This window comes from Manacus candei, unplaced genomic scaffold (genome assembly GCF_025592945.1).
Source record: "Manacus candei isolate 608988 ecotype Guabito, Panama unplaced genomic scaffold, ASM2559294v1 h1tg000019l, whole genome shotgun sequence".
Lineage (NCBI taxonomy): Eukaryota > Metazoa > Chordata > Aves > Passeriformes > Pipridae > Manacus > Manacus candei.
Window position 1 is genome coordinate 1445274 of NW_026138067.1, and position 22036 is coordinate 1467309.

Sequence of the window (22036 nt, forward strand, 5' to 3'; positions counted from 1 at the left end):
TCCTCCTAAAAAAAAGAGACTACACATGGTATCAGTGGCATATCACTGTGAAGTATGAAACTCAGATTCCAAAACTTGCCAACAGTCACACATAATAGCAAAAAGGAAGGCTTTTTTTTTTTTTTACTTCTCTTTATTATGTGCTTAATAGTAGATTTTTATTAGAAAAATTCAAGAGAGCAAATGTAATGTTCCATATGCAAAAAAAACCTCTGTACATTGGAACTGCTTATTTCTTGGGGTTTTCTTACACTGTAAATAAATAGTAGGAGAGATCTCTCCCCTTTTTGTCTCAACTTAGAGCAGTCAGTATTTGTTTATATACTTTTCCTCTCCCTTTCTTTCCCACAGTAAATAGGTGACTGACATCGAATACGGGGGAAAAAAAGATGACTAACTAAAAAACTAGACTGGATCATTTTTCTTCCATTGATATCAGTCCTGTTACACCTTCGCTTGTGACAGTGGAGAGCAATCTTGATGTAAATGCTGCCTTCTGGTACTGTTGCCTTTTCTTCACAGAGAAGAATTTCATCTGTTTTGTGACAAATGGTGAAATTTTGAAATTTTCAGCACAAATTCAGTCCAAACACTTTTTACTCTTGCTGCTCTTGCTGTTGTTTCAGAAATTAAATCTGAAATTTTCATGCTGATAACAAGCATTTCCTGATCCAAAACAAAACAAACAATCACATTTCACTTCAAAGTATGCAATGTATTTCAGAAGAAACTATCAAAATATAACACTTCCCTTTTTTTAAGCTGAAAATGAAGGCTGTTAGTGGCCAGTTTATTCTGAGTATGTAACTGCACTGTTCAGAATAAGAAACTTGGAGGCACACTAACTCTGTAGAAACACAGAGAAGGTGAACAATAACAGAAAACAGAGAAAAGGTGAGGCAGTAGAGAGTAAAGACAATTTTTTCAGCAGTAGAGTAAGTGGAGATGGCAATCTGACACAAGAAAGGCTTCCCTCCAGAGACAGGGAGACAACAGGTCCAGGCTCCAGCTAGTAGCTGGGGGTGGGAACTCTAGGGATGCTTTTGCTGCCACTAGCCTCCAAGCTCTTCTCTATCTCATCAGGGCTACAGTGAGACTATAAACCTTGGCACTAGGAAGAGGTGTCTTTCTTCTGGAAAAGTCACCAGTCTCCACACCAAGGAGTTTTAAGAAAGGGCTGACTTTACCTACAGAGTTTTATCTGTTAGTTCAGGTGGGCAGTTCTCTCTCCCCTCCTGAGCTGATACAGCCAGCGTCTCAGTACTCCCACCCAGTCCCTTTTACCAGTCCACTGCTCTGCATATGTGATGCCAATGAGTACCACTTCCATCACCGAGTCATCATGCTCAGCCTACCACCCTGTGCTTTCAAAACAAAAAGAGAATGTATTTTCATTCATAATTTTTACTCCTTTCCAGGGGATGTGAGGAGCTTAGTTTACTCCAGAGAACCCCTGGCTTATGCCTATATAAGCACCAGTTCCTAAAGGATCAAGCTGGCAAGTCAGGAGATACAGAGCAGACAATAGGCAGACCTTTGAGTCTACAAATTGAAGGTTGAATGATTGGCAAACAACCCTTCCTCATGAAAAATTATGCTACAGCAACACAATAGTAATGGGAGCCAAAAGTATGTCTATTCCTGGTTTGTAGACCAGGTTTTAGTTATGCTATAATCCTCTCAGTATGCCTGCTTAGGATCCCACAATCACACGAGTCATGAACACTACCCACAAATCCTGCAGCTTCCATGCCGAGCAAACGACACACCAGATGAAGAAGGATGGAAAATATACATGTGGAATTGTTCTGGGAACTTAAAGCACACATAACAGTAAACAAAGCAAATATGGTATAAAACCTGTTGCTATTTTCACAGCATTTGTGGAGCAAAGCTGCATAAATGCAGAAGGATGTATACTGCCTCACACCTTTCCACAGATTCCAGCAAATTAAGCACAGCAGCACAAACAGCAGCAGGGAGAAGGAAACGCTCTGCAGAGGAGCTGCCCTGCTTGCTGCTGCACTGCAGGTGTATGTTTGGGTATGTGAGTGAGAGATAAATAAAAAGTGTTAAAATTACTTTTGCTCATGCTTCTTTCACAGCCTTGGCTGTTACGGAGATCTGAATGGGGAGAGACTCCCTCAGTGCCATCCTCCCTCCTCCACGCACAGCCTAAGCCAGTTTGAGAAGGTTGCTGCTGTTGTTTCCTGTCCCATTTGGGGACAGGCATCACAAAGCCAGTGCCAGTTTGGTCTGGTAACTCCAAAACTGCCTCTGCTCCCCACTGAACAGGCAATGCCACTGTCAGATACCCAGAGCACTTGCTTAAGTGGCACTACAGACAAATTTTGGCTGGTGGCAGGAGAGATGGCTGAAAGCCAGCTGACAGAGAAGAGCAGTATCAATCTCTGTGCTGAGGGAATCCTCTGAAAATGCTACTGAAGCAAACAACAACTGCTAGCGGCACAGTGGCAAACAAGACACCTCTCCTCTCATGGAGAAGAGGAAAAGGCAAACGGCTGAACTGAAGTGATCAACATGAACTTGAACTGTGGCACAGAGCAAACATGTGGCATGCCGTATGGAAACTCACAACAAAACAGAAAGCTTGGAACAAAATGAAATTAAAAATCTGCTTTTATTTCAAATTACTCCACTAAACATCTAACTGAAAATTGTGTTGAAGTTGATACGACTTCGTGACATGTTGTTCCTTGAATGCTGCCATTTTCCATCAAAAAAAAAAAGGTATGAAAAATGTTTCAATCTGGTTACCTTCTATCCAGCAAGGCTAGAAAACATTAAATAGTGAGCTAAAAAATAACATCACACCATTAGTCAGCAAGAGATAGCTGTTCAGCTAGCATCTATCATAATATTTTCAATAATCCATAGATACCAAATGCCTGGAAAGGAAGGATAGCAATCACTCCAAGCATACATTTTGAACTTTAAAAGCATTTGATAAGTTAATTTTTTTAAAGGCAGGCCCTGTGCAGCCTCATTTTGCTCACTGTTTCTAGATATAACCTATCTCAAAAAGGGTGATCAAATGTCCATCTCCAAAACAAATGAGTCTGGAGCATTAGGACATTCTTTATTCTGAGGAGTCATCTGTTGAACAGCCTCACTCTGAAGCATCCCTATAAAAGTACCTGAAAGTACCTAAGCTGTCAAATCTAGAGTTTATTGGATGAACATATTTTAAGAAAGAAATTAAATTCTTTCTGTATAAGTTTTAATAAGTATTGGAATAAAATCAGATCGAGAAGAATCAAGAGGAGTTAAAATGAAGAATCTAGAGCATCTTTCCTATGAGAAAAGGCTGTGAGATCTGGGGCTGTTTACCCAGGAGATGACTAGGCTCAAGGGGGACCTCATCAATGTATATAAATACCTGAAGGGAGGACAGAGCCAGACTCTTCTCAGTGGTGCCCTGTCACAGGACTAGAGGCAATGGGCACAAACAGAAACACATTAAAAAAAACCCTTTTACTCTGAGGATGGTTAAACATAGGAAGAGAGGTTGTGGAGTTCCCATCTTTGGAGATACTTGAGAGTCATCTGAACTCTGTTCTGGACAATCAGCTCTTTGTGTCTCTGCTTGAGCAGGGTGGTTGGATGAAATGATCTCCTTTGGTCCTCACCAACCTTGTGATAAATGGATGAATTATTTCCAGTTACGCAAAACTATATAAGAACAAAAAACCAAGAAGTAATGGCAAAAAACCTGAAATATTTCCATCTTTGTCAGGGTAATATTGGACCATATTTGTCAATAGTACACCTATTTGTCCTATAATACACTTAAAGGCATAATGAGACTAGAGGGATCACTCCATCAAGCCCAGTTACCAAGCCTAAAGCTAGCCCAAAATGCTTACATAAAACTCACACACCTGCAACATTAAACTATAAAACAGTATCCATAAATTTTCAAACTCTCCCTCTCACATTCATTAAGTTCAGAGAAATAATTTCCATTGGCAAACTCTGTAGCTATATCAGTGAATGACCAGAATGGGAGCTGAAACAACCATCAGCAGAGCACAGGCAGAGCACAGTCTATTTTAGTTCTTGCTCTCTGTCCTCTATGGTATACTACAATCACAGAAACACCTACTAAGTTATGTAGTTTATTTGCCTGTCAGCATGAGATTCTTCCCCTTGATAATTTTTAACACTTGCTTTTGCCATGTTAAGAGCAATGTGTCGCATCTAAACAAAATTGGCTTATTATGAGCCCCCACTGTATTTTGCAGTACCCAATGGATCACGATGCTGCATTGTATAACAGGGAAGGTGCCAAATTGTTCAGACAACATGCCAGGCCAAAACTGTTGAGTCAGCAACATAACAGGGTCTCCCTGAGTGCTTGGCCCTAATACAAATACTCTTAGCCCCTTGCTAAAGCACAGTGTTCTCTCCCCTGCTCAAGGCACATCTGATCAGTCCTGGCATCTCACAGGTGTGACATGTCCAACCACTGTGCCACATGGTAGCAATTCGCAAGAAACAGACTGCATTGTGGAAGAGCAGGAGGTAATTATTTGAGTCTCAGATGCAGCTTTACATCCTCCGGGTCTCTCCAGTGATCCCACTGATCACCAGACTCTTCCACCCTACAGAGGACTTCAATAAACAACTCTAACCATGGTCACCTGAAAGCATTCACAAGAAAAAAAAAAAGCAACCCTAAAGGAGATGGTTGAAAAAGAAGTGACTGTGATGAAACAGACATGGAGAAAATGCCAGAGAGCTGATACAATCATCCTCTTTCAAATGACCAAGTTACACAGGACAAGTTGTCCCAAAGACGACTGCAGGGCTCCCATTTCTCACCAAACCCATTTGGGTGAAACACTTGTGGTGTCATCTACTGGGTAACAGTTTCCTTGCAAGGTTTTCTACAAAAATCTAAATCGCACAAAAGCAGAGAGCTCATCTATTGAAACATTTTTCCATTTTATCTGCACTCAGAAGCTTTCAGCCATGTTTCTAATTATCTCAGAGAATAAGCCAAGAAGTCAGCCACACAAACTGCCCAAGATTAAGAAACATAGACCATTTCACAGCTATCTAAACCAAATAAAATACAAAATAATCCCTTACTTTCAACTTCACGGGAAGTTGAAAAGACCACTAAAACAGTTATATTAAAATAATGAGGCAGCACTAAAAAAATTGAGACATGATAAAAATAAAATTATTCACATAACCCTAGCTCATTCACCATAAGAATGTACATTGTAAACAACTTTTTTTTCCCCGACACTTGCTATTTTCTGCATATTTAAACACAGATGTGGGTGCTTAGCAACTGTAAAACAAAGTAATTTACTTAAATAACTGAGTATAGACTAAGGCACTTCATTTTATATATATACTTTTTAAATACGGTGACTGCTTTATAATATTATTTAACACGTAGAGACAGAATCCTCATGTATGGATTTCAAAAATAAGTCACCTTTGCATTTAAGCAAAGAAATAGCGATTTGAGCCTGCTGTGTAAGCATCTATATGAGTGTACATGTGCGCATGTGCGTACTCTGTATACATGTTACCTACATATGCAACAGGTAAGGACAGAAAAAGACCTACAGAAAGAAATTATTAACATGTTTAAAGTATTCCATTAATGTGAGAATAAATGCAGTTATACAATGTAAAGGTCTGTGTCATTCAGTGTTTCAAAAATTGTTATGAATAAGGAAGAGCATTTTGTTACAAATGCCCATATCTGAAATTAGAGACAATCAGGAAAATAAGGAAAGTTCCTACAGTTCAGAAACATTGTGAAGTCACTTCACTGCAGTATTTCACTAGTATTTCGAAACACAGAGCATGAACTTGATCAAGTTACTCAAAACACTGCCTTCATAAAAGGTTTTACTGAATGAATTAGTCAACAGCATTTGCAAAATTAAGTTTCTGAAGAGGAGTAATACATTTTGTTAAAGTAGCTGGTCTGACTGGAAAAAAAAAAGGTTTTTTTAAAGCAGACAAACTTTTCTTTTGAACTCTTACCTATCTGTTTCCTGTACTGGTCAACAGGAGTCCTTGATGTAGAGGCATCTTTTCTACCCATTGTTTTCAATCCAAAAAATCACTGCATTAGAAAAAACAACAACAAAAAACCACAAAAGCACAACATTATTCCTAAATAAATTACTAAGAAAATCTATTACTTATAATATCAGAAAAAATGGTAACAAGCAACATTTACTTGATTATACACAAAGACATAAGCCTTCCCAGAGTACAATGAGACATTGGAGTTAATCATCACTATTCTGAAGACTATTAGATACATTCTAAACATACCTTTTTCTCCATTGCATGGGTTATTAACATTACATAATGCCTGTTAGTTTGTATAAAAATAAAGAAAAAAGAAAGGATTTAAACTGATTGCACTGTAATTCTGCATTTGGTACCACTGAATTACATTCCTATATAATTTGTTTCTTTAGTAAACCAGGGAGTGAATGCAGTATTGAGAGCTGTTTCCATTATTGGCAAACATATTGGCACTACACACAGGAGTCAGAGGCAGGACTAGGCATGTGTGCACCCACAGATGTAATTGCTCGGGAAACCCACCTGCAGACACATCCCTCCAGCCACCTTGAGCAAAAGGGGGGAACAGATACCTAAAACACAGCAACCCCACACTCTCCTACCTTCCTGCCATGGGGTCTAGATATCTGTGAATCAAAAGAAAGTGGAGAACAAAAACTGAGAGCTGGGTCTGTGTCCATTTTACACCTCTCAGCCATGGTATTGATAGTTTAAATCATCTTCAGTGCATTTACATAACAACCATCCCAGCTCCTGAATGGGCTTCTCATGTATTGCACAGTGCAAGCAGGTGACACTAGGATTGCACAGAGAAGTGCACTCTGATCCATCCAAAGATGCTCTTTTTGGTACACTGGTGCTCCCACACCACCCATGTATCTGAAAAAGCATCATCGGAATAGTGTTCTACCCAATTTCCAATGTACCTTATAACATGCAAAACCTTATGGTCTTGTATTCATCCCCTCACAAGGTTGCCACTCAAACGATACAGAAAGATCCTACAAACACGCTAATTTCACCTCTTTTTCCCTAATTAAGGAATAACTGGCTTATTGCTCAAAACACTGAGACTGAACCAGTTTGACTGGGCTGAAGACATTACGCACCACAGTGATGATAAGCCCCACCATCTGACTGCCTCTATGACACAAAAGTCCCAGCATCAGCGCCTGCACTCACGAGAGGACTGACATCTTCCAAAAGTGTCAGATTTGTGGTTCAAGCACTAAAGACTCACAGCAGCCAACCCCTGCCTTTTCCCAACCAGCCTTGGCGAGCACAATGCGAAGGGCAAACTTTGGCTGAATCACCCTGGATTCAGCCATAAACCATCTGCAGATTGTGCACATATGGCCTTTGAGTATCTGCAAGAGTTGTACTTTTCTGTTAGGCATAACCAGCCGTGTTACAGCAAGACAAGCTTCCCTAGTCTCTGCCAAGGCACGCTGTCTGGGAAGTGCAGCCCTTGAAGGCACTGAGATGCCAAATCATGAACCAAAAAGCATGCCACGGCACTGCTGAATAGGCTACTGTCAGCATCCCAAGCTGAAACATTCATCGTTATTTCCTTCATAGCTTCAAAAAAGGTTTAAAATATAGCTGCAGAAATGATTCGCCCAGTTATTTGTGCATTTTAAAACCACAAAGTTTATTATTTTGTATTTATCTATTCTATAGTAACTATTAGAATTTAATGAAAAGCAACAAATCCAGGCTCCTTAATTTCACATGTGGGACATGGGGCATAGAATTAACTTAGATGCTCCAAAGTCAGCAACCTTTTTTAAATGTATTCAGGAATAATAGCAAGGTACACAAGACTGCTACTATTTTTTATTCTGAACTGAAAATTCGATTATAGTGTTCTAATGTTTCCATACATTACTTTCATCGAATTCAGAGAATACTCCCTGTTTTATGTAAAACACATAACTGGTGAACTGTAATCCACTGGGTTGGGTTTTTTTTCTTTCTATTACACTTCCCAGAAATTCTCTAGACTGAGCTGCATTTTGCACATAATGTTCACATCATAATAATTAATAAAAGAACTATTTGAACTTTCAGCTAATTGAGGAGACAACAGATACATTTTTACACTGCAAAACTAGTTCTTGGCCTTTTTACACCACTGTTAGAGACTGTTTTGACTTGCCTTTTGCAATTTCAATAGTTACTAATGTTTTGTAACAAAACATCAGCTGTGAAAGATGTTTGCAGTTTTAGCAATGCCAATAAAACACAAGAAGAAAACACAGGCAAAAATTATTTCTTAATGACTTATTTCTTTATGATTTAATATGAGCCACAGAGATACTCGCATTTGTCTACATGGATCAGTGTCACCGACTCCCACATTTAGAACCTCAACTCTTTGTTCTTCAAAGGGATGCAGTAATCATCATTCATTTCCACTGCTTTGATGGTTAGATAGCAAACGCCCGAGAAACCCATGGAGACATTGGCACATGCAGCCCGATGTCTAATAAGACAGCTATTTGCATAAAAGATCAGCCACAATTTAGAATGTGTTGTGATAGATGTGGAAAGGGAATAACGGATCTATATTAGTATGTACAAAACTGAGATTGTTTTCACAATTTAATTCCTTGGGGACTATGGCTCATCACCTTCTCTTGCAAAGAATCTCGTATTCCCTGAGGAAGCAACTTGCCATGAGCCAGACTTAAGCTAAAATATGGATTAATAAGAGGTAATATTTATTATTTATGAACCTTGCTGTAGGAGTGGTTTTCAATGTAACGTTCTGACCATTTTTACATAAAGGAAAAGTCTGAAACCTTTATGAGTCACAAAACTAATTCTCCCCATTTAAAATAACAGTGGTCACCCCAGAATAATAGGTGATCTTCACTGTAAATGAGATTTGCACTCGAGTCTCTGGCCATTTTGCTATCTCTGACGTCAGCAAGGGGAGGATCTGGCTTCTCCTGAATTTCTTCACCAACCAAAGGGATAGGCAGCCTGCCATGCTGCATGCATCCCAAGCAGCCTTCAGCTCCCTGAAATTTTAATGACTACATAACAATTTTAAAAAACACATAAGGAGCTTGCCACTGCTCCTTTTACTGGCAACTAAAAATACTTCAAGAGTAATTTCAGATGATATGAAGGCAACGTGAGCTGTCCTCAACTTTCAAGCTTTTATATAAGATGGTTTTAAGAAAACAAAGTGAGGCCCAAACGAATTATTTTTTTGTTTATTTCTGCTTCAGAGATACTACAAGACTAAAAGACATCTTTGTTTTTGTGGTACCCTTCACTGTTTTTTCACCCCCTTTCACTTCCCCTCTAGGAATTCACCTTTAAAGGTTTATACTCTCAGAGAGTATAAACCTCAGAGATTTTATTTTTCTCTTCTTTTATTCCTAAGCAGTGGTTGAAAATAATTAAAACACATAATAGTTTGCCTACTATCACCTTCAACTACCAATAGTATTTTGTGAGATAAAAACTAATTTTGAATGTCCATTCAAGGTCTGGCTACGGGAGTGTTTGAATCCCAGCTCACTGTTCTTGATATATACATAGCGTTTTGTACATCAACAAAAAAAAAAAAAAAGAAAATGAAGTAGCATTTCTTTAATGAAATAGAAAACTTATAATGAATGATTGTAAAAATACTAATAAAAATAAGAATAGGAACTATATAGCACAAAGATTGCATTTTGAACATCATTGGTGCAATACAAATGATTAATAACAGTGATAAAGCTTAAAATGTGAACCAGTGAACACTCAAAAGACATACATATGTTCATGCACACAAACTTTCTTAGCAGTGATATTTGATAGTATGTCTGTATTCTTCAACAGTAAGTTACCTAACAGAGGGCACATAAAAGAAATAATCAATGAAATGACTGGTTCCGTAGCTGAAGTATTACTAGTCAGTTGAGAGAAAAGCAAGTAAAACTTCGGGATAGAAAAGAACCACTACAAATGTAACACTATTGTACCAAGTCTTCAGCATCTCTATATGTGCTCATCTTTAATTGCAAATAGCTATGTATCTTAAAAATAATTCCTTTTTTGTTTGTTTTGTTGGATGCAATGCAGGTTCATAATCTGAACATTTTGGGTATTTTGGAAATAACTGCTGTTGGTTATTTTAATTGGCATTTTTTGGTATACTGCTGAAGTACAGTAGTTAAGGTCTATCAGTATAGCACTGGAAGAAGCTGCAACTAGAACTGCAAGAACAATGCAGTTGAATTCTTCAACCATACTTCAGCCAAGAGAAAGAATTTAGAAATCTTTACCACCACTACTTAAAATAACCTTGCACCAATAAAAAAATGGAAAATAAAATAAATTCATGTTTTATTGATAAGTCTTACAGTAGTCTTCACCATTCCTCTGGAAAGTCTTTTTCAAAGGATGAGACTGTTATTTCAAAGGAAAGAGTACCCTGCCCATGTTGCTTCTTGCAGAATCTACTTTTGCTTTATTTTGGGATTTATTTATTTTTCTTTTAATAAAAGGAATTTAACATTTCTTAATTTAATCTGGAAAGCAGCAGAGGTGATTTAAATTCAATTAAATTTGGGAAAATTAATCAAAAAATCAGGATCCATAACTCCAGCTGGAACAGATATTAAAATAATCTTAACTTTCTACACAAGGACAACAAATGCTGTACCACATCCCAAGATTCAAATCATAAAGGAACTATAATTTTTATTCTGACATATATCAGGCTGTTTCACAGCTTCACGTAAGCATTAGGAACAAAACATATATTGTCACTTCCACTAAGTGCCCTTTGCACTCTAGGGAAAGCAGCTCGCTCTGTTGTTTGACAGCTATACAGTACCTACAAAACCCTTGAAATTAGCTCTGCACTTTTTAAACGAAAGTAATACACAGGTTCACATGAATTTTCAGTGTATTCTCCTGAATGTTTCAAAATCTTAAGGCAATATATTATGAAAAATAAATTTCATCAACAGCCCTGATTAGTTCCACTAAATTTCAGGAACATGAGACACACAAGTTATACAGGAGGCCACCTCTGCTTCCTTTATAATGGTTGAAGAAAGATATGTAATGGTAAGGAATGCAAATCACCTCCGGCAATATTGCTTTCTTGTTATGCTCCTAAACCTCTTCAGGGTGCCTAAAATTTGGTGGGAATATTTGGCCTAAATATTTGCATTTGCTCCTTTACCAAAAATCTACATACTTTTGCTAAATGTTTTTAAACACCCAAAGAGTTGAAAAGATTATCATTAACTTTACTCACAGCCAGGAACAAAGTGAAAATTTCAGGAGTTGCAAAACCTGAACAAGATTTTTTAAAAAGACTCCGTATTTATGTAAAATTGCTTTCTGTAGTGGGTTTCTGCGGCTGGGTTTTGGTGTGGAGGGGGAGGGGCTACAGAGGTGGCTTCTGTTGGAAGCTGCTAGAAGCTTCCCCTGTCCTGTGGAGCCAATGTCAGAGGGCTCCAGGATGGACTTCCTGCCGCTGGCCAAGGCTGAGCCAATTAGAAGTAATAGTAACGCCTCTGTGATAATATATTTAAGAACAAAAGATTGTTGTGCAGAAGAAATTCCAGCCAGGAAAGAGCGGAGTGAGAACATGGGAATAACAACATAGACACCCAGGTCAGTACAGAAGGATGCAGTGGGCACAAGAGAAGACTGGGAGAAGTTCCAAAGATGGCGAGAAGTGTACGAAAGATGACAGAGGCATGTGGACACTTGCTGATGCCTTAAAATCTTGTCATTACAGACAAGAGAAACTAACTTTACCAAAGGACAGTTATAGAATTGTTAATGCATGGTTTGAAAAGCTTTGTACCCCAGTTTTATCAAATTCTAATATGTTTATTCCCTTATGTTCTATTCCTTGTTTCTGTTTGGCTAGAATTTACTGCATTGCAGTATTTCCTTATTTGGTATTGTTCCTCCCCTAAATGCCTTTATTTGGACATTTCTCCTCCCCTATACACTAATAAGGCCTGAGCCCCTCCTACCCTTTCCATATATGGTGTGTCTCCACCCCCAGTTCTGGAACCTTCCCCATCCTACCCTACATAAGTGAGTTCCTGACAAGAATAAAATGTGATAGCTTGGAGCAACCTTCTACTTGGCTCAAACCCCTTTGTGCTGTTGCGTGATCCTTTTCCCATTTTGGACCGCGGCAGAAGGAGGGGGAGGAGGTGTTCCAGGTGCCGGAGCTGTGGCCCCTGCAGCCCGTGGTGCAGACCATGGTGGAGCAGCTGTGCCCCTGCAGCCCATGGAGGACCATCAGGGTGCAGAGACCCACTCAGGGAGAAGCCCATGCTGGAGCAGGTGGATGCATGAAGGAGGCTGTGACCCTGCGGGAGGCCCAAGATGCAGCAGGGTCCAGCCAGAGACCTGCAGCCCGTGGAGAGGGAAGCCCACACTGGAGCAGGTTTTTCCTGCCTAGGACTTGTGGCCCCTGTGGGGGACCCACATCAGTACAGCTGATGCATGAAGGACTGCACCCCATGGAGGAGTGACCCACGGGACAGCAGTTTGGGAAGAGCTGCTGCCTGAGGGATTGACTCACGCCGGAGAGATCCATCAAGGACTGTCTCCTGTGGGAGGGACCCCACGGGAGCAGGGGAAGGACTCGTCTCCCTGAGCAGTGGCAGAAAGAACAACTGACTGCAACCCCCATTCCCGTCCCCCTGCATCACTGGGGGGGAAGAGGGAGAACATGGAAGGAAGGAGGTGTGGGGGGAAGGTGTTTTTAAGACTGTTTTATTTCTCACTCTTTGGCTCTTCTCGGGTTAGTAATAAATATAAGTATTATCCCCCCTCTGAGTCTTGTTTTGCCCGTGAAGGTAATCAGTAACTGACCTCTCCCAGCTCTTATCTCTACTCACGAATTCTTAGCTGTTTTTTTTCTCTCCCCTCTGTCCAGTTTCAGAGGGTGAAAGAGCAGCTTTAGTGGGTACCTGGTATCTGGCCAGGGTCAACCCACTACATTTTCTTAAGCAAAAAGAGGTTATTAAATATGTCAAAAGGTTCCTTCCATTCCTGGTAGAATACAGTTTGTCACAGCTTCTACAGGAAGAAGAATCAAAATGTACTAGGCCAAAACTCACTTAATAAAAACATTACTTATACAGAAGATACCTATTTAGCAATTGGTGTTATACTTGTAATAAAAAAGCATGACATTTTGCAGAAGAATATTCTTACTTGTAGTGATTCTAGGTACCTTATGTTTATTTTTCATTATTAGGATGCTATTTGTCTTCAGAAAAAAATTCCCTACTCACTTCAGATATGAGTAGAGCTATACCATCTGTGAAACATATATTTAATATGAAGACAGATTTTCATCTAACAAATTTAAAATTCCAAACATTCAAGGATGAACTTTTTTTTCATTTTTATGAATCTATGATGGCACTGATGTCTCAAGAAGATATCCTTAAAGAAGTTCATCAAGGAAAAAAAGCATACATGTGGTTCAATTCTGCCTTGCCAGGCAGTTCAAAATGCAGTACTTCCCAGAGCAATATCTGCTAAAGTGAAAATTACACAATAAATGACATCATATGTAGTATTTCAGAATAACATTCTTCAAAATAACAGAATCTGTCTAAACTTCCTTTTTTTGAGGGGGAGCGGGGTGGGGTGGAGAAGGTGCAGGGGATAGACACAGGACTATGGTAGAAATCAGAGCTAAAAAGGGTAGAAAGAGAATAGACATCCAGACTATCCCAATGCCCAGAGGCACCATCTGCCAAGCATGGATACAGCTTTCATGGGAGCGACCACAGATGCTGTACAGCCACCTCTGTGGTATGAGGGGAGGTGCAGAGGACATCACCACCACCTCAACTGCACAAGACACAAATGAAGCACACACCCTCTGTCTCCAGAGTCAAGAGCAACAATGAGAAACAATTATTTGCTCCACCTCAGTAATTGAAGCGTCAAAAGTGAACATTCTGCAGTTCAGTTAAATCCAGGCAGTTTTACTCCCTCTCTGATGCCCATCATACATCCCTTCAGCACTCATTTCCTTTGATGAAGTAGGGAATAACTTAAATAACAGGTATAAAGCTAGAGGTCATAGACCTTAAATTTCAAAATCAGCTAAGTCTGCTGAGCACTTCACTTCTAATATGTTATGAAGTTGCCATTCTTGAATTTAATAGAATCCTACATGGTTTTCCTGAAGTCTTATTCCAAACCAAGAAAAAAAAAAGGTGTTATAGCAAGGAAAGAGTGATTTCCCTTCTTTAAATGAGAAAATAACTTCTCTATTTTCCTCTCCCTTTAATTTGGGGAACTGACAAAAATTCCATTTTTCCTAGATGATACTTCTTTCCTGGGACTGCCACAAGACATAGCTTGCTATAAGCCTGAGTGGTTTAATTATATACACTTGTTAATTTCTCAGTTGTAGGTTTTTAAGCTTAGGTTCATTTTGATGGAAATGAAATTCTGATTCTTCCTTAAGTGAGAAGAAATACTTAGGGAATAATTATCCTTCCCTTTAGTATTTTAATCTTAAACTACAGTTCACGACCATCCAGAGGACAGTCGGTTTCACAAAGTTTTCAATATTGTAAAATGGGATAAGGACCTTCAGTGAGAATAAATCTTGTAACTTCTTAAGTTATTCACATACACAAAAATTGATCATGCTTTCTGTTTATATTGTGCCTTTCTTTTCCCTTGCATTATCTTGGACTATTAAAACCACAAGATTTCTGAGTGAATGATATAAAAGCTGAAGGAGTTTTTTAGAAGCAATACATCAAAACAAGACAGTTTGAAACTGCCGGAATTTTTCCTTTCTTCTCATGCTGTTTTAACAAAAAATGCTTTTTGAAGTATGTTAGGCTAAGTTTCAGCTTAATTTTTCCCTATTAATTCTAATATTGATATTCCATCTATTTTGACTCCATTTTCATTGAATTTGTCTATCATTCAAGCAGAAACCCAACTCTCAGCAATTAAAATCAACCTAATAACTGAAAACCAAAAGAGAAAACAGCCACAAATAAGCCACACAGGCACAAAGGCGGGAGACAGACAAACATGCCCTTCTGTGACATACTCCACTGTAATATAACACAACGTTCCATCATGTGACTTCAAGTCATTCTAATTGCTAAAACTGGTCATCATGTTTATAGCCTAATGATTGCTACACTTCTTACCCCGAGCAAGCTTACGAAAGTTGAAAGTACACTACAAATGACAGCAGCAAATAATACTTCAGTCCACGTAGACCTAATCGTAACACTTCAGCAAAACTGAATTATTAGTTCCATTACTAAACTTGGTATTCAAAAGGACTTAAAAGGTAATCTTTCTATCCAGTGTTCAGAATGAATGCGCATTTTTTTTCCTGTCTCTGAAACTACTACAGCTCAATAAGTATTAAACAGACTGATCTACGAAGGAAGGAAAATAGTTTTATGCATTATGTTTTGTTTCACATGCTGTATTAGGCGTTCAGACAAGCAACTCAGCTTAAAAAAAATAAATCTATTCTAGTCACAAGGCAAAAGAAACATTAACTGTAAAGAATTTTAATTTGGTGGGTTTGGCATTTATGTTTTCCTCCATTTTTCAGTAACTGATTAAACATAGTGTAACCTGTTAATCACAGAATGGGTTGGAAGGGACCACAGTGGGTCATCTGGTCCAACCTCCCTGCTCAAAAAGGGTCTTCCTACACCACATGGCACAGGATTGAGTCCAGATGCAAATCTTCCCCATAAAGATCAGAAGATAAAGTTGACATGCATTTCATTGGTATTAACATGATACATCTTTTTTTTGTACTTTTTTCTTCTTTAAAATTGAGGCAAAAACCAGTAGATAAACCAGTAGCTAACTTAGTGTCAACATATAAAATGTAAAGTTCAGCCCTGCAGCACTTAATAATGAGCTTAACAGCCAGGCTTAGTGAACAGATCCATAGATGTTAGCAGCAGCATTTTCAAAACCAAGTCCTACTCTATTGTTTTGAAGGATTACACCATAATTGGGTGAAGAGTTTAATACAGCTTAAATAATATTGGCTCAGTAGTTTCAAAGTAGTTCAAAACAATAGGCCAAGCACACTCTCTGCAGATTATATCTAAATTGCTCAAGACTTGGCTCTCCTGAAACCTACGTAGAGATCCCATTAAAGGCAATGATTTTTAAAATAAATAATAAAGTAAGCTTTTTGGGAGCTTTATATTCTATTTGGGCAAAGAGGAGAATGTAAGATCATTCATATCCATCAAAAATCTGAATCTTGAACACAAATTGAACTAAAGGCATGGATCAAAATCAGGCTAAAACCTCTATGCACCAAATGAAAAAATAAGCTTTGATAGCCATCAGAAAGTCTGGTAAACTGCTTACTTGCCTCATTTTAAGACAGAGAAAAGTATGGAGTGCAGTTGGGAAGAAAGGCAGCGAAAATGAAAATTATCAACCAGCAGAAAAGTATCAGTTGAAGTAGCAGAACGTCATATGAATGTTTGAAGGTGCTGGATATAACTATTTGTGCAAATGTCTGCTTGGGCTCTTTTCACGGCTTTTCCCACTAATGGGAATGGGGTGGGAGGAGACTGTGACCCCATCTATTCCCTCTGCTCCTGAACAGTGTGCATGTGTCACAAGGAAGACATTTTGCTGCAGGGTTCATTGTCCAGAAAAACACCAAAGGAAAGGATGACACCAACTGAGACAAACACATTGACAAAAAAAAATATTACTTTGGATGTTTCAAGTCATACGGTACACATGAAATTCTACTTACTATAAAAGTATTAGTGAAATACAAAATTGAACACTTTTTGATGGGTTGCTGCTTTAGGAGATGGCACATCCTTTTAAGATCCTGGATTCTGACATGTGAAAGGTTGGCCTCCTCTGGCCTAAAAAAATACCTCTGATTAGAGATTCCTATACCTCAAATCAGTTATGAATGGAATAGTTATGGGACTCCTAAAAGAGATTATTCAATGAGTAGCTTGCAAGCATTTCTTCAGGAACGGTAGCCTGAGATAAAGAGGCAGATGACAATCCACTCCATTTGCTCTAATTTCCTGAGTGCATCTCTCTAAGCACTAGGAGTTTGCACATGCCTTTAGCTAGAGTCAAAGGAGTATTTATGCTTCAGCACTGCCATAAAGAAAACAAACAAACAAAAAAACCATCACAAAAGCCCACTTGCACATTTCCTGCACATCAGGAGAAGGAGGATGCAGTGCCTGAAATCTAGCCTTGTAGATGACATAAAAACAACAAAAAAACCCTTCTAGAGCATACAGTAAAATGAGTTCAGTTTGGTTTTGGTTAGAACACACCAACATCACAAGAAACTGCAGGTCTGCTCTCTTCCTGCTACAATTGCCCCATCTGGCCACTACTCTCCCAATAGCTGTACAGCTCCATAACCAAGCTTAAAAGTTTAAGGAGAGTTGGGTCAACTCTGAAAAGGACTTTAGCTAAGTTGCTTCCACTTTTACTTTTTAAAATACTTTATCCAATGCGTTCAGCTTTACAGCTGTCCCAGTTGTTTCCACACTGATCTATTTATTTATTTTAATACCGTGAGTAAATGAAAATGTATAACACTTTAGTACATCCTTCCAGCTCTTCACTATTTTCAGCAATGACAGTGCTTAAGTCTGAAGGCTCAAAACCAGCCAAGAAACAAGTTTGGTCAGGGAGCCACTGTCCTGAGCGGTTTCCTACACACCACTCCATCCCCCTGAAAGTCTTCTCAAGATATAGTACATATTCTGTAGAGTCCTTCTATGGTCAGAATACAGAATTGAACCAAGTCTATACAATATACATTATTTGTGTGCAATAAATGACAGAATGCAAGTGCTTTGAATTCTTTACTATGCATATATGGCTATGTTTTAGTACGGCACCCACATTTAGATCATAATTTCCATGGGTCTCTATAAACATGCATGAAGATAAACAGGCACTCTTCCCGTGCAGAGCTGGAAGAATTCATCCAGAAGCTTTGCTTTGTAAATTATTTCATATGTGTTTTACTGAAGCCATAAAGGATATTAGCAAGTACGCTGGGAACTTCTGTTTTAAATTATTATGATCTGTTACTCTAATAGAAGTTACTAATATTATTTAACCCCACTGGTGTACTTAAAATGAAAATAGTCTTAAGCTCTTTTCAATAGATTTTGTCTCTATAATAATTTTCCTCCAATACCCTCTTCCTATTTAGCCTATTGGTCTCTAGCTTCATATACCCAGAAAGATACTGAAATAACACAGGCTTTCAAATTATCTTATGTTTCAGATAAAAAAGTAAGCAGCTTTTTTAAAAAAGTAAGAATGCTTTATTAACCTTTCCACTCCAATTTACAGAAAGATTCATTCATAAATTAAATAACATGTCAAAAAATTCCAAAGAAAGCAACATCCACCCTTGCTCTGACCACCCTGTGATTTCAGAACTAAAAAACTCACTAAATTATCAGCTGCTGCAATTCTTAGCGGTTCCATTATAACCATACTTAAGTTACTTGAAACGCATATTCTAAAAAGCTTTCCATGCTGCATATATATATATATATACATATATACACAACAAAATAGAAACAATGCTTTTCACGTCCTCTGAAAAAGGGAAGAAACGATAAATTCACACAGATGTAGCACAGCCTCACTTAGGACACTCAACAATATGTATGTAGGAGGGCCTCCGAAGCAGGCAGGTGGGTGGGAGAAGTAACAGAGCTTGCTGAGCTCCACAGTGGGTGAGGTAGGGCAGACCTGGGGTCAGAACGAACACAACAAACCTGAACCCCCTCTCAAGCCCACCTACCAAGGGCAGTGCTATTAACAGAACTAAGTCTGTGTCTTTTGGGACCTTCATCATGCTTTCAAATTTTTCAGGACATGGTTTTCACAGAAATAAAACTAGATGCAACATTCCAGCCCTGGTCTTATTAATGGGATTTAAACCATGCTCCTGCCACTCTTCTCACCTCTACTAGGCAGCACCAGCTCTTCTCAACACTGTCATGCACTTGAATCCCCTTTGGCTACAGGAACTTCCTCACTAACCCCCAAGTCCTCCCTCAGTCACAGCTTTACAAGATAAAAATCTTCCATTCTGCACACACCTCCAGCGTTCCTTGCTCCTCCACACACCTAGATAAACTGCACTTTAACAGACTCCTGTTACCATGATCTCAGCCTTGCTTTAAACATCTTTTTTTTTATCAGTCCAGCAATCACTGAACCATCCCCTGTTTGTCACTATTGCTTTTATGTTTTTACACACACAATTGACCAAAACTGCAAAGCACATCACACTTGACACCAACACTGGGGAAAGTCCTCAGCACTCTCAACCTTCAACAGTGGCCTTCCACCCATTATTTCTGAGTGCTGGCAGCTCACCAGCTCTTTATCCATTTTATTTTACTGTACAGTCCTAATTTTAAAATTAATTTTAGTTGAGTAACAGTAAATCAAGGACCTAATCAAATTTAAATGTTAGCTATATAAATAATGTACTTTCAGTTTGACAGTCAACACACAAAAACAAAACAAAACACTGCTTCAGGTTAACTATTTCCTTTTGGCAAGAGCGTAAGTAATACAAAACTGGTCTAGCAGTAACTGATGCAATCTTAATTGGAGGCAACATAATCAGTTCCACACACAATGAGAGCAACACTAAAACCAGAACAATTTCTATGGCATACATATTATATGAAAAAAAGATCTGTTGTTTTTAATGTAAGATTTTAGGCATGATCACTTTTAAGAGCAGACAGAACCATGGGGTGTTTACTAAGTAGAGATTGGTATGGTAAAACCAAGTATGGAAATGTCCTCCACACTGACTTGGTACAGTAACAAATTGAAAATACAGGTAATTTAAAATAGAAGGTTTTAAACATGTTCAACTTAAAAATACAGGGGGGTCTCATAAACAAACTTTGAGTGTCTGAGAGGCTGTAAGATGTTGCTGACCCAGGTGCTTAATCATCTTTCTGCTGGAGTGAGTAACTTGTAAGAAAGGACAAAAAGGTGTAAGATCTGCCCCCAGGACCTGGGATCCCATTCCCAGCCTCTGCATCAGCACAAGTCACCCAAAAGAAATGTGAGTTCAGGCAAGGGAAGTGAACTGAGGCACAGGTATTGCTGGCACTTCCTTCCAGACTGCAGTCTGAGGAGTGGGGATAAGAGACCAGCTGGCAGCATCTTAAACCACAGCATCTAAGGCTTCCAGAGCACATCTGTCAGAGCCATTTGTGAATAAATTTCAGTGTAAGAGTTTGTAGAATTGAGAACTTCACATGTAAAGATTACAATGAAAACACAACAGATAAAAGCACAAAAAGATACAAAGACTGATAGCATAAATGTGAGAAGGAATTATCATGGGTAGACTTAACCTTTTCTTCATTTACACCACACAAGACAGCCGGAGAGAAAACAATTGAAACTTTGAAATCTACTATATTTCCAACCCAATCTGTTTTCCCAGTATAAAAACCAGTTTGTGACATAAAAGGTTATTATTTTGTTCCATTATTTATTTGATTTCAACAGAAATACATGAGGATAAATTTGGTTTCTGGCTAGAGGCAACCAACTACAGATGACACAAATGCCACCTTTTATTTTGTTGTCTTACCTAAGACTAGAAATAACAGCATTAATAGCTGACAATAAACTTGTGTACAAAATGTGTGCTTCAGCTTGCCCTCTGGATTTTAACTTCCCAATACCATTCCCAATGTTAAATTATTATTCTCAATATTAGTGCTAACCTCTGCTCTTTTCCTCTCTCACACTTGTCCTTTCTGCTGTAAAGGACTTCTCCCACCATAAGCTTCTGCTGTCAGAACAGTCTTTCCCCATTTATTCACTTCTCCAGGTGCAATTTCTATTGCACCCTTCCCTTCCTTTCCCATTTCCCATCCTTCTTTACAACTGCTATTGGGTTTACATTGGCTAATTCACCACAGTGTTTCTTCCCAATTCTGCCTTGGTTTTGATGGTAAAACATACTGAGTGAAAGACGATGACAAGAACAATCACAACACATGTATAAACAATATTTTGTTGACGTATGAATTATCATATTTAAAACTGCAAAAAGTCCTGGGACACAATAAACTGTATTGCGTAAAGCTCCATTGTATCACTGCAGTGTGTAGTTAGAGAGGCAGAATAAAACTTAAAAATCACTAATGCTGATTTTTAGCCCTGTGGCTAAAAAAAATGAAAAAGAAATGAGAAACAAAGGAATTAGCACTGTCCATGTCAAGAATGCCTGAAGTGTTTACTCAACCTACTCAACTACAGGAGCATCTTTGCACAGCTAGTGATACAAAAGCACCTGGGATGCCTTGACATTTTCCCATGACCTTCAAACATAACTCTAACAAATAAAAATGTATCAGGCTGTTGCAGATAATTCTGGGATATTAAAGCTGTATTAATTCAACACCTATTTGGAAACATAAGCAAGAACTTTTTCTTCTTCTGTTGCTGTACCAGTGACCATCTATGTTTGTCATTATGTGAAACAGAGTTCCTTCCTCAATGGCAAACACCACAGTTTTTACAGAAATACCCTTTCTTTTTATCTTCTCAAAACGGAAAAAAAATGTTACTGCTTATTTTGTGTGTCAAAAAATACGTCAAGAATAAAACTGGTTATTAAAGAGCTGTAAGATACATAAGATATGTTGTACATAATACTGCAATAATATATGGGATCATCAGCTTCATAACTAAAAACAGTTTCACTGTGTCTGTGATTGATAAACTATGTAAGTATTAAAACATTAAACATGTTAATCTTTGTAATAATGTCCTGAAAAGTTTTTATATTAATTTGAACCATGGATCATTTTAATATTTAATCATTGCAGACTTCATCTGAAACGAGAATAGCTATTCACTGAAATACACTTCATTT

The 22036-nt window shown here is 38.4% G+C and overlaps 1 protein-coding gene across 1 annotated transcript in view; it reads right to left on the reverse strand.

Moving 5' to 3' along the window:
* Positions 1–22036, reverse strand: part of TRIQK (triple QxxK/R motif containing) — a 61001-nt gene that overhangs the window by 34720 nt on the left and 4245 nt on the right. Inside the window, exon 2 of the mRNA XM_051785393.1 lies at positions 6034–6115. Within this exon, the coding sequence (XP_051641353.1) occupies positions 6034–6094 (61 nt within the window). The 5' untranslated portion in view covers positions 6095–6115. The remainder of the gene's footprint in view (positions 1–6033; positions 6116–22036) is intronic.